Here is a 13,062-nt window from a genome sequence, read left to right on the forward strand (position 1 = left end):
GATATTTTCAGTACATTCTTTGCTACCAGTTTTGTTTGGAGCATCACGGTCCCGTCTTTCATTTCATATTTCTGCACAGAGCAGAACCTGAGCACAGGGGAAATGTTACCCAGAGCCTAAAGCTTTACTACTACTACAATAAATAACTCTTCTGGTGGCTGGAAGTTTTATCATTTTTGGCTTTGTTCAGTACCCAGGAGATTTGATTGTAAATGAGAGTGGGGGGAAAAGATCCGCCTAAGGCTTCCTGTGTCCTACAATATTCATGGTAGCATAAGGGTTTGAACTGAGGACATAAGAACATAAGAAAGGCTGTACCGGGTCAGACCAAAGGTCCATCTAGCCCAGTATACTGTCTACCGACATTGGCCAATGCCAGGTGGGCTGCAAGTTATGCCATTGGCATTGTTTTAAGGCAGTCTTTCTGAATTTATTAAGAATGTTTTTCGGATAATTGAGGCCCAACAGGCCGGAGTGGAATAGGTGATGAGACACTTCAGACTACGATAGAGCAAAAGTTCAGCTAGAACTGGAAGAGTTTACATAAGAGCAGAGGGACTAGATATTTAAAATCCTCATCATTATTTTCAGCTTTTCTTACTCCCCTTTTGTCTGGGGATGATTATCTATTGCTTGGATGCTTATTGCTCAGCTCACATACTCTGAGGGAGAATTCTGTTATTTTTTGCTCTCGAAAGCACCCACTTCAATAACATTGGGAAAATGTAAAGAAACAACACCATGCTTTGTTGTTGTTTAAGAGTCATGGTACAATCAGCAGCCTAAAAAAATCTGACATTTGAAAATGGCTTTAGGGAGAACGGTAATTTTCAGACAGTTTCCCAGCATCCCCTCTGTCTATCTTTTGATGCGTTTTCAGGCCAGGAATAAGGAACATACATTTTCTAAAGATCAGAAGTTCATGTATTCTTTCTGTACTATAAAGAGCACGAGGAAGAATAGACACTGAAAGGACTTTCCAAGTTAGGTGCTTGCAGTTTGCAAAGTAGGGAATTCACTTTAATTAATTTTTTTTTTTTTTAGCACCCCAGTTAAGATGGCCAAGGATTGGTCTAAACTTTTTTCTGCTGTTCTATAGTCACATCTTTTTTTGGTTTTGATTTGCTTCTTCAAGTTGCACACCATGGTTACTTTTGTCAGAACATCTTTCTTCTGAAATAGATGTAAGTGCAGTTTAATCTACCTCAGAGTAATGCTGCGTTTGAATGTACTGTCTTAAAGATCTACTCCCTGTTATGTGTGGTGCCCCCTCAGTGGTGGGGTTCTGTCATAGAACTAAGGCTTTCAGGCATGGGAATTGGGAGTAAAGGGAGAGTTACGTGAAGGAAGTAAAGATAGTCTCAAGCTACAAAATACAGGCAGGATCCTAGACTGAATTTCAAAGACCCCAAATTTCAGAGCGGTTCCAGGTTTGGTTCAGGCCCATCTTGAAACGCAGGACAACAGCAGCAGCCACTGTGAAACGGGTTATTATACTACCAGATTTTGGCTTTGGCTTGTATGGAAAAGTAACCGTTCTCCCTAAAAAGAGAGTACCTTGATCTCTCCTGATCTGCAGGTTAACATTTGGACAATTAGCTCTTAAGAACTGAGGCTCATCTGACACTTTGCTGTTTGGTTAATATAAAGTAGACTGGAAACAGCGCATGGGCTAAAAAATGTGACGAGTGAGACAGTTAAAGCCCTGTTACAACTAAACTTTTTGTAAAAAATATTCAGTTTATAAAAGTATAAAAAGAAAAAAAGTATAGTCTTCCCCCCCCCCCCCGCCCCCAAGATCACGGCTACATAAATCCCTTTTATTCAAACTGGGGTTGTTAAATAACAAACTGGGGTTGTTAAAATAGCATTTAAAGTCAGCTCAGCCCTGTAGATTGTGCACAAACTAATAAATTGTTGTTCCTCAGGATGGTTTTAAAGACAGAATGCCCTCTGGTCTGTCAGTGCCCATTTAAGACAGAGTGATCTAGGAAGGGAAGGCAGTGCTCAGTGTTAAGTGTGGAGAGGCTGAGTTGAGGAATGACCACCGGATTATTTCATTTCCTGGGCAGGTGGAGGCCAGGTATACAGTTATGGAGATGGCTCACTTGACCTTGCAGGGGAGGTGTCCTTGTGAATCCTTTGGAGCAGCATTGTTAAGAAATGCTGGAGTACATCAGACTGAGATTGAGTTGGCATATTTTGAGAATGAGCTGATGTGTAAGAGCCCTTGCACAGTTTAGCTGCCTTTTTAGAGCCCCGATTCAGAAAAAGCACTTAAACACATGCTTAGCTGTAAGCATGTAGTTAAATCCCATTTATTGCCACATCTTCAAGCCTCTTGTAAAAGTGTGGATTGTTTTGAACTCCCATTGACCTAATGGAAATTGAGAATTCCTTGTTGCACAGGATGGTTTCTAAATTCACTATAATGAAATATTATGTTTGTGAAGATAAGAATTTTTTTCCAGAACTAAAAAGATAGAGCTACTGTTCAAGGAGGTTAGCAAATCCTACCCATTATCCTATGGCACTGGCATCTTGAAAGACAATATTAAAAACAGACAGGTTTGGAACAAAAGCTTGCAGATTTAATGTTGCTCTAGGTCATTCCATTGGTAACCCACCAACTGAACAGAGCTATAACCACAAGACAAAGGTACCTAAAAGTAATATGTTGTGACGAAAATTCTGTTTCCCTTTTGGGCTGCATATGTGTCTTTCTGTTTGCAATCAGACTTTGGATTGCTGTTCTCTATCACAGCACAGATGTCTATGCCAATTCACATGATACAAAATATAGACTGATTTTTCATAAATTAGACAGGAAAATGTCTGTGTTTGCCAATTGTTCTCCTCCTTGGTAAGAAAGATGTTGGTCCCTGTTGTGACTGGATTTATATTTGTAATTTTTAATCCAAAGGCCCACATTAAGGGATGGAGAAGTAACAGGTTATGACTTTCTTTTAAGTAGCACTTATGATTTATCCATCGCTTTAAAAGAAAAAGCTATAGGAAGCCTGTTCTCTGCTCAAAGAAGGGGTAACAAAATAGACAGTAATAAGAAAAATCAAACAAACAGTGGAACTAACAGATATACTGAACATCTCCACTCAATAACTTCTTTATTTTTGTTGCATTCCCTCCTTTGTAGATCTGGAGTAACTCCATTGTAATGGACAGCAGAATTTGTCTTTGGTCCCTGGCATGAAGAATTTATCTGTCTTCATTGTAGTAGACTGTGCTTTTAAGAAACCCAGTCATGACATGTACTGGGAAGTGTAACATGCTGGATCCAGTCGTGGTGCAGGCAGAGTGATCTCTGAGAGGCTGTAATAAAGATCTGTTTGTTGGAAGTGGAACTGGCAGGGAAAACAGAATTTTCATCCCACAGAAACTTTTGAGGTTTTGGATACAATTTTCCAATTTAGGATGAAAAATAAAAACCTGACAGTTTTGCAGATCAAACTCTGAAAAACTGAAATTCTAAAAGCGAATTTTCGATGAAAAAAACATTCAAACATAAAATTCCTGACCAGCTCTAGACTGAACCTTTTGGGTTGTGTCTCTGGCTTCCATGATCGGTACCACAGTAGGGATGTAACATTTGTAACGTATTCATTTGTTAAGTGCCTAACATGCAGTAGACTCTTAGAAACAAATTAGGCTGATTGGCTAATTTACATACACTAAATTTCATACACTAGTCCAATCAATCCTTTGCCCTTGAGAATAACATCATTTTGTTGCAGAATTATACTTCTTGCTTGGGTTAGTACAAGAGCTCTTACGTGGAGCTGTACACTCCTCATTACTACATGACTTAAGATCAAAATTTGAATTAAATATTACTGATGATGATTAGTCCTAAATCTCAGCTGTAAATTATAAAGCGTAATTAGGACCCAGGAGAAAGGGAACTTAAAATCTGTTTTCATTAGTGGAAAAAGACTGTTTTGTTTAAAAAGTTAAAGTAACAAATTTTGAAACTGATAAAATGAAACACTTTTTAAAAAGCAAACACACCAACAGTGCCAGCTCCTCAATTGGTGTAAACGGGCCCAACTCGATTGATTTCAGTAGAGCTACTCTGATTTACACCAGCTGAGGATCTGAATCAATTTATAATTAACCAGTGGAATTCATTGCCACCAGTCACACTGAAGCGAAATGCTTGATAGAATTCAAAAAAGGACTAGAGTAGGGATGGTCAGCATTTTTTCTTCAAGTTTCAAAATTTCAAACAAAAACAGGAAGAAATTGCAGAAAGGTCTACAAAATCTTTCCTGTTTCTCAACCAGCCCTACAGCTGAGGTTTATGTGAATTAGTAAGAATATCTGTAGTATCACCAATTGGGATAAACATTTATAAGAGGTGTCAACACTCATGCTTCGAGACTCTGGTTTCCACCACTAACTACCTGGGGTTAGAAAGAAGCTTCCTCCATAATTGTCCTTTTTTGAGGATTTTGACACTTTCTTCTAAAGCAGTGGTTCTCAAACGTCTGTACTGGTGACCCCTTTCACATAGCAAGCCTCTGAGTGCAACCCCCCTTATAAATTAAAAACACTTTTAAATATATTTAACATCATTATAAATGCTGGAGACAAAGCAGGGTTTGAGGTGGAGACTAACAGCTCATGACCCCCCCATGTAATAACCTCACAACCCCCTGAGGGGTCCCGACCCCCAGTTTGAGAACCCCTGCTCTAAAGCATTTGGTACAAGTCACTGTCCGAGAGCATACCAGAGTAGATGGACCATTGTTTGACGCTGTCTGGCAGTCCCTAATTTAAGTTACACAGTAATACACCGAATAATGCACTCTTCCTACTTACCTGCTCCTCCTTCATTCCCAGAAGAAATGATTCAATGGCCTGGATATCAAGTTTGAAATACCTGAGCTCCAACAGTGCATTTGATTCCTGGCAGTGTCATCACAGCCTTTGGCCCATCTAAGCTAGAGTTCCACGTGTAACGCTGCCTGCAGCGACTCAAGAATGTGAGGACCAGCCTCGGGGCAGATTGTTAGGAACCAGGGCACAAACCCCAAATTGGCTGTGAATTCTATACTTAGTTTGCCAGCCAATTGTCAAGTGTAAACTCCTCAGGTACTATAAGAGCCTAAACATGGAGCCATAGACAGTCCCCTTGGTACTCCAATCTGTCTCACCATACAGGTGAGCATACCTTTGTGATAAATCATCCCTTACATCAAGAATCACAGCAATATTCAGTAAAAAGCAACAGAGGGTCCTGTGGCACCTTTGAGACTAACAGAAGTACTGGGAGCATAAGCTTTCGTGGGTAAGAACCTCACTTCTTCAGATGCAAGAAGTCTTGCATCTGAAGAAGTGAGGTTCTTACCCACGAAAGCTTATGCTCCCAGTACTTCTGTTAGTCTCAAAGGTGCCACAGGACCCTCTGTTGCTTTTTACAGATTCAGACTAACACGGCTACCCCTCTGATACTTAGCAATATTCAGGTTACTCCCAGTCCCAAAGGACCAGTCACTTACCCCAGGTCAATGGCACTTTAGATCTCACACCAAAGACAACAATGGTAGCCAATTCTGTAATAAACTATATAGAGATTTGTGAAATAGGAAAAGGAAACAGTTATTTACAAGGTGAAAGCAGGTAAACATATACACACAAATGAGTTACAATCTTAAATTTCAAAAGGTAATAGAAGCCTCTATGTTCAGCAAGGTCTATATATTCTTTAGGGCTAACCCAGGCTACGCAGCTGGGGATCCCTTTCCCTCCCCCCCACCCCAGACCAAGCAGCATAAAGATACCTAGTTCCTTTTGTTTGGGGTTTTTATCCCCCTTCGGACATGTGCTCTGAGCTGCAAACTCAGCTGATGGGGGATGGCAGGGGAATCAACTTGCATGACTCATCTTCATGGGGGGGGGAGAGGGGGAAGAGCAGAAGAACAAGGTATTTTATCTTCTTAACATCTGGTGTTGATGGACCTTTCCTGTTGGGAAGGATGTAAAACCTTCTGTTGATGAGCAGCCCTTCACACTAATTTAATGTCTCTCTCCTGTCTGGTGATTTACATAGTCACAGAGGCTCACAATACAACCACTCAAATATTGTCTTACAATATGAGATACAGATGTTACAAGTGAGATTAATGCATGCAGCAACTCACATGCATTCAATAAAGTCTAAACACATTCTTATCATTCTAACACCCGGTTTAACAATACTAACACACAGGCGAGCCAAACTGATTCCAGCTATGTATTTGTCAGTGTTCAGTTGAGACATGGGGACTTTGGCATGAGCTGGCACCTGGTCTGCCAGCATCACACCGTGTGGTTTACCAAGTGTGGGGTTTTTGGGTGAGACTTTAAAACTGAGTTCCTGTCTGCTATATGTGGATATTGCAAATCTTATGACACTTTTTTTAAAGTAGGGCTTTGACCAATATTCCCTTCTCATCACTGTTGTGCTGTGTGTTGTTTACCTATTATCTTTCACCTAGAGATGGCTACAATTTAATGGGAAAGTGATTCCTGCAAGTGTAAAGTTTGTAAAGCTCCTTTGTGAGGAAATAGGGGCATGTAGCATTAGAGGAATATATTAAAAATTAATATAAGACTTTTTATTGTAGCACTGTCTCTTTGGAATGTTCGGCTCCCAAAGCTTCTTATATACAGTGCAGAGCATATGGATTTGAAAAAGATTAAAATACTTTAAACAAGACAGGAATTATTCTGCTCTCAGCTACACTAGTATAATTCACAAGTAACTCTATGTTAGTCAGTTGCACCAGCGTAAAACTTGTGTAAGTTAGATCAGAATCCAGATCAATGTTTCTGGATGCTTTCTTTAATGAAGCAAAAATCCTCCAACTGCAGGATGAGTGGGCAACTGTCTCACTAAATTACTGGAAAAAATAAGGACCTGATTCTGATCTCTCACTGGTGGAACACTACGTTGGTCTTAGACCTGATTTACACTAGAGTAGAATCAGGCTGGTATGTTTTCCCTGTTGCATGGGTAAGAAGAGATCCCTGTATTGCTAGATAACAAGTATGGCATTTGCAGTTGCTGTCTTTCATTTTCTTTGTTGAGGGCATGTACCCTGACAGGGATCCTACTTAAGGTCCTGAATCAACAAAGCACTTAAGGACATGCCTAAACCAGGGGTCTCAAACACGTGGTCTGTGGAGTTATTTCCTGCGGCCGCCAAGCTCCCCTCCCTTGGCACCCCCCTTCCCCAGCGTGCAGTGTCCCTGCTCCTCTACCTACCTCCAGGCACTTCCCGCCTGTGCTTAGCGCTTTCCAGGAGGGAGGGGGAGGAGTTGGGAGCCGTGCGCTCAGGGGAGGAGGCAGAGAAGAGGTGGGGCAAGGACAGGGATTTGGGGAAGGGGTTGGAATAGGGGCAGGGAGGAGGCGGAATTCGGGCAGGGACTTTGGGGAAGGGGTTGAAATGGGGGCAGGGAAGGGGTGGGAAAAGGTGGGGCGGGGCGTCATGGAAGGCGTGGAGTGGGGGCGGGGGCAGTGTGTGTGTGTGTGTGTGTGTGTGTGTCAGTGATGCGGCCCTCGGGCCAATGTACTAGTCCTCATGTGGCCCTCGTAGTCATATGAGTTTGAGATCCCTGTGCTAAACCATGAATGTTCACATTGACTTTCCACTAGTTTTGCTAAATCAAGGCCTAAATGAATAGCTCTTCTGTGACAAAAAATAGAAATCCCTATTACAAAGCATTGGTCCAGCTGTCTTCATTGCAGCGCAGGCTCATGTAAGCATTGGAAAGCTGGAGTTTCAGCATTACTACTATCTTTTAAAGCTGAAGGCAGCATAATATTGTTTGTTGCTCTCTCTACAACTAATTTTTGCTTCATTAAAGAATGCATCGAGGGACATTGATCCAGATTCTGGTCTCACTTACACCAGTTTTACAGTGGTGTAACTCTGACTACAGTGGAGATGTATCTGTTTTTTTATTCTTTTCCTTTAGTGTGACTATCCATCTGTTTCAAAACAGCACATTTGTATAGATCTTGCACACACAATGATCAGGGCATTTATACTGTTTCAAGCATCAAGAAATCCCCTGCTAGCTTAATTATATCCAAAATAAAACTACATCAAGGGCACTTGACTGTACCCCTCATTTGTCAGCCTGAAAAACAAACTTGTAGAATGCTTGAAAAATGTCTCAAGGAATATGGATATAATCCCTGGTCTGTGAAAATCCTGTAGTTTGCCTCTGATCTCAATACTTGAAATTTACATGCACATTTGCAACACTTCACACTTTTGAAACATTGGCATTTCATATGTCTTGTCTGTGAAGCAAGAGTGAGTGTATTGTTATGCAGACAGTAAACTGTGATTTGCAAATTCTCTAGCACTAGATCCTTCACAGGCACAGCTCAGAATGAAGGCCAACGTCTGTTTTTATATCCGCTAAAAATGTTCACTGATATTGCACAGAAGTGGGCATTTTTTACACTGTTCCTTTAAAAAAAAAGTTGTAATTTGCTTTTTATTTCAGGTGAGGGGCTTAATGGTAAGATAACACACCCTTGAAAGGGCAGTACTACCATCCTTCTGTTTTAAATTCAAAAGAGCAATACATTGTGGCTAAATTTCATCATTGGATGTATGTACATTGTCTGGTTTGAATCAGTGGGAACCCTACACACGCATCCAAGGGCAGAACTTGCCATATTATAAAGAGAGACAGAAATTGCGGACATGGGGGCAAGGGAGACAAATGACCCTCAAACCAAAATGCACAGCTGCAACCAAGCCTATTTATTATTTTCTCCTCTATCCACGCAGTGTGCACACATATGTAACTGGACCTGGTGCGGCAGGAACAGTAAAGTTAAATAGGTTGTTTTCCTTTCTCTCTGCAGATGGAAAAATGAACAAAGTCAAATGGATTTTCACGTGGCCATTGCTATTCCTGCTCTTTTGTACCATTCCAAACTGCAGCAAACCCCGCTGGGAGAACTTTTTTATGCTGACATTCATTTTATCCACTTTGTGGATTGCTTTGTTCTCCTATTTTATGGTGTGGATGGTAAGTGGATGCAACAAAAACCTTGTTTTAAGAAATGAAATGTACAGGCCAGATGACGAACGTCTTCAACTCCAATCCCAGTTTGTTTTAGGTGAAGAAGAAGAAGAAGAACGTAGCCACATTGGGATTTGTGCCGTCTATTAGTTATTCTAATATCTGACCTATGTGCTAGTCTCTCTTCTGGACAGTACTTTTGGACCATATTTTTAAAGGTAGGCACTTAAAGATGCAGATGGGGGCCTGGTGTGATTTTTTTCAAAAGTTCCTCAGTGCCTACTTCCTAATATTGGGAGTTAGGGCGTAGGTGCTTTTGAAAATCCCACTAGGTGCCTATCTGTGTCTTTAGGCACCAAATACTTTTAAAAATATAGCCCGAAGGCCTGATCTTGAAATATACTCACACAGTAACTCAGGTGAGTAGTAAGGGTTGCAGGATCAGATACAGTGTAAAATGCTTAGGGTGGAATGGACTATATTAGTCGCAAGTATTATTCTCCTTCTTAATAAGAGTGCCATAGAGGTTACCCATAAATCTTTTCAGTTGCTCTTAACATGCAAAAATGTAGGCTCCGATGAAGATATATCAGGTATGATCCATTCATAAACACTCTTACTTTAAACGCTAGTCCAGGTGATTCACTCTTATTTTCTCTCAGTTTTTATAGCTTAAATGTATATTTTCACTCAGAAGAGACATGAATAGTAAAGTAGCTCAAATTAGACTCTTTGTAATTAAAAAAATATTTTTGGAAGTTTAAAAAGGCATCTTTTTTCTATTCAAAGAGAGGCAAAGCTAATGAGAAGTTATGTTAGTACTGCTGAAGGATTGGTAGGTCAATGGTAGGGTAGGTAAAGCCTTCACATGCCTATATTTTCCTCAATTAAAAATCAGTAAAATGAAAAAATCTAACTCTTTCATAATATGTACCCTGGAAAATGAAATATGTAACAGTTTCGTGTGACCTTTTGGAAGCATCTTCATTTACGAGCAGCTGATCTTCATAACTTGCTTGAGGCTTGTGAGTTGTATGACACAGCTTTACTTGTCTGGGATACATACTGATAGCTCTGTCAGTATATTAGACATTTGGGGATTATTTTATTTTTCCATTCTCACTTGGATACAGTATTTTCCCTTAAGTTAGTATTTAAAGTATTATATTTTAAAATAAAACCCTCTTCCCCTGATTTTGTAATATGTAGCAAAAACTGTTTGAGAGATTCATATTCCAACAATTCATCCTTGCTGATGTACCACATTGCCACAACTTCATAGCATCTGTACTTCAGTAAGACCATGCTCTCTACCCTGGTTCCACTTTCAGAACTTCTGTTGAAAACAGTGGGAGTTTTGTGGAAAGACCAAAAGTAGGATGTGTTCAGAGATGCTGTAACAGTGTCTCTGATCTCTTTCAAGATGCGTCCATGCCTCAATGTCCCCATGGTTACTTGCCCTCTCAATGGGAAAATGTTTTAGTGATCGGATAACTTAATATAATCCTCTGGCTAAGTTAGAAAAAAGACTCCATCCTTCTGGGGTAACCACAACTCTTAACGAAAAAAAGAGTTCAAGCAAACACTTTTGGCTTCTGGGCCACTGCCTGCTTTAAGAGTCTCTGGGAATTCTTCCCCTTGGCTGCAGGGGTTCCAAAAAGAGCCCCTTGATTGCACGGATCTACAAATAGACTTTTCTTATAGGAGTGCCAGCACAATACTTCAAGGTGGCAGCACTGAGGTTTATGGGAATCCATGCCACCCTTTCTACCCAGGCTCCAGCCCTAATCCCGAGCAATGAAGTAGCTGCCTGCTCCAGTCTCAAATGCTCTGTCACTCTTACTCTTCCCACAGGCTACTTCCTAGGCTTGCTTAGGTGGCTGGCTATTAAGCCTTCTTTCTGGCCCCTTTTTCAGGATTTTAACACCCCCCCCTCTCGAGACCCTTCCTCCCATCCTTACTGGGATCCCCATTGCAGGCTGCTGTCTCTCCCTAGGCTCTTCCAAAGCTGCATCTGGGCCATTTGTCTAGAGAGACTCATGTTCTGTTCCCTTCAGGAGTGTCTCTGTTAGGACCCTCAGAACAGGTCTCACCTCTTCCCAAGCCATTCTCTTACTATGGCAAAGGGAGCTCTTTTATAGTTCTTCCCTCTTCCCAGCCTGCATTGCTGCCAACTTTACAGCTACCTTCAGACCTGGGAACCACCCAGCATTCCATTGTTCCAGGCAGAACATAAGAACAGGCTGTGCTGGTCTGTAAGCGCCCTTAAGGGGCCAGCGCATCCTGTTACAAATGTATAAAGTGGAGCACTTTAAATGGCTTTCATAAAACCCTTAAGACTGTGCCTACAAGTACTTATTGTTCCCTAGTAGGAGGTTTTTAGTCAGATTGTTGCTACGATTTTGTTTCCTTATAGAAATGTGTGTGTGTGTGTGTGTGTGTGTGTAACTGTCATAACGGCCCCATCCAGAAATTAAAGTGAAGAGTGAATCACAATTGTATTGGAAACAGAGTTTCAGAATAAGAGACTTCCCAATTATTTTAAATGGCTGTTTTTGCTTACTCTGCAGGTTACTATAATTGGATACACTCTGGGGATCCCTGATGTTATCATGGGCATTACTTTCCTAGCTGCAGGAACGAGTGTACCAGACTGCATGGCCAGCTTAATAGTAGCAAGACAAGGTATTATTTCTGTTCAAGTGTTCCAACAATTTCATGCTTTGCTCCTGTAATATGCAGTTTTTTCAAACTGTTGTTTGAATTATGATAGCACCTAGGAGCCCCAGTCATGGACCAGGGCCCCACTCTGCTTGCTGCTGTAAAAAAAAAAAATGGTTCCCACCCTGTTACATCTCTGGTTACGAGTATGGGCCATTTATTACATCCAAGAGGCGTGGAGCATCAGGAGAAATCGCATAATGTTCTGGCAGTTCATTCAGCAACCAAACCTCACATATGCAGCATAGATCAGTCAGATTAGACAGATGTAACATACACATGAGCTACACTAGAAAAGATCAGCCATAAAAATAGGATTGTACACCAAAAAGGTGCATAGAAAAAGGGTTTGCTTTTTGGATCGTGTCCTAAGTGCTGCATGTAAAACTTGCATTGATTTCAGATTAAGTTGATGGGGAAAGATATTGGGGGGGAAAAGGCACGACAAAAGTTAACTTGCTTCAAACATATTCCTTGTCCAACTAGAGACAGCCAGCATCTTCCTTTTGGCTCTATGAATATTAACACTGAGTAGGGAAAGATTAACCGTAACTATGTCTAATTTAACTTTCCTATTTAAAAGGCCAAAGATTTTTCCAACTCATATTTACATGGCTGAGCTTTGATTTTTTTTTTGTTAAAGCTTTTCTTTTTTACATGAGAAATATTTATGGACACATCCTTTACCATTTTTGCTTAAAACAAGCATGAGTGTGTTCATTTGTATCACACTGAGAAAGGAGCAGATAGTAATAATAGCATTTTGCAGTATTTCAGCTCCTACAGCCCTTAATGCCAAAGGATGGCTCTTTGTTCTCCAGGCTGCATACAGGCTTCAAAAATTCTGAAGTCCTAAACTAGCCACCAGGAGCCAGTAGAGACCCGCATCTGTATGATGTGAACAGCATAAACATATTTAAAATGTTTCATTTGTAACTGTAAGAGCTATACATTTCACACAGTCTGTTTTTAAATGTTTTGGCTATGCCTAACAAAAAAGAATCGTATATTAAAAATCATCCATTCTCCACTTCATATTAGGAATTACATGCAGGAAAATCTCACAAAAATAGATCAGCTGTGTTAAGAACTGTTCTGGGACACTTCCCATTAAAATTGGTTTCTTCCATGTATGATATTAGAGTCAGTAGATCTGTAGAGGAAATACAGGGGGAAAAGTGCTAAAATGATCAGTGTAATGCCTTCATAATGCTTGAACCTGTACAGAAAATAAATGCTATCATACTTTATCTCTGTTCACTAGAGTTTCTACCTTAAGTTTAACTCAAAATG

General features: G+C 40.6%; 1 protein-coding gene across 1 annotated transcript in view; it reads left to right on the forward strand.

Annotated features, from left to right (window-relative positions):
- SLC24A4 (solute carrier family 24 member 4) overlaps positions 1-13,062 on the forward strand; it is a 142,728-nt gene that overhangs the window by 122,427 nt on the left and 7,239 nt on the right. Inside the window, exons 13-14 of the mRNA XM_054027793.1 lie at positions 8,888-9,054; positions 11,619-11,733. Of these exons, the coding sequence (XP_053883768.1) occupies positions 8,888-9,054; positions 11,619-11,733 (282 nt within the window). The remainder of the gene's footprint in view (positions 1-8,887; positions 9,055-11,618; positions 11,734-13,062) is intronic.

Source organism: Malaclemys terrapin, chromosome 4 (assembly GCF_027887155.1).
Source record: "Malaclemys terrapin pileata isolate rMalTer1 chromosome 4, rMalTer1.hap1, whole genome shotgun sequence".
Taxonomy (NCBI): Eukaryota; Metazoa; Chordata; order Testudines; family Emydidae; genus Malaclemys; species Malaclemys terrapin.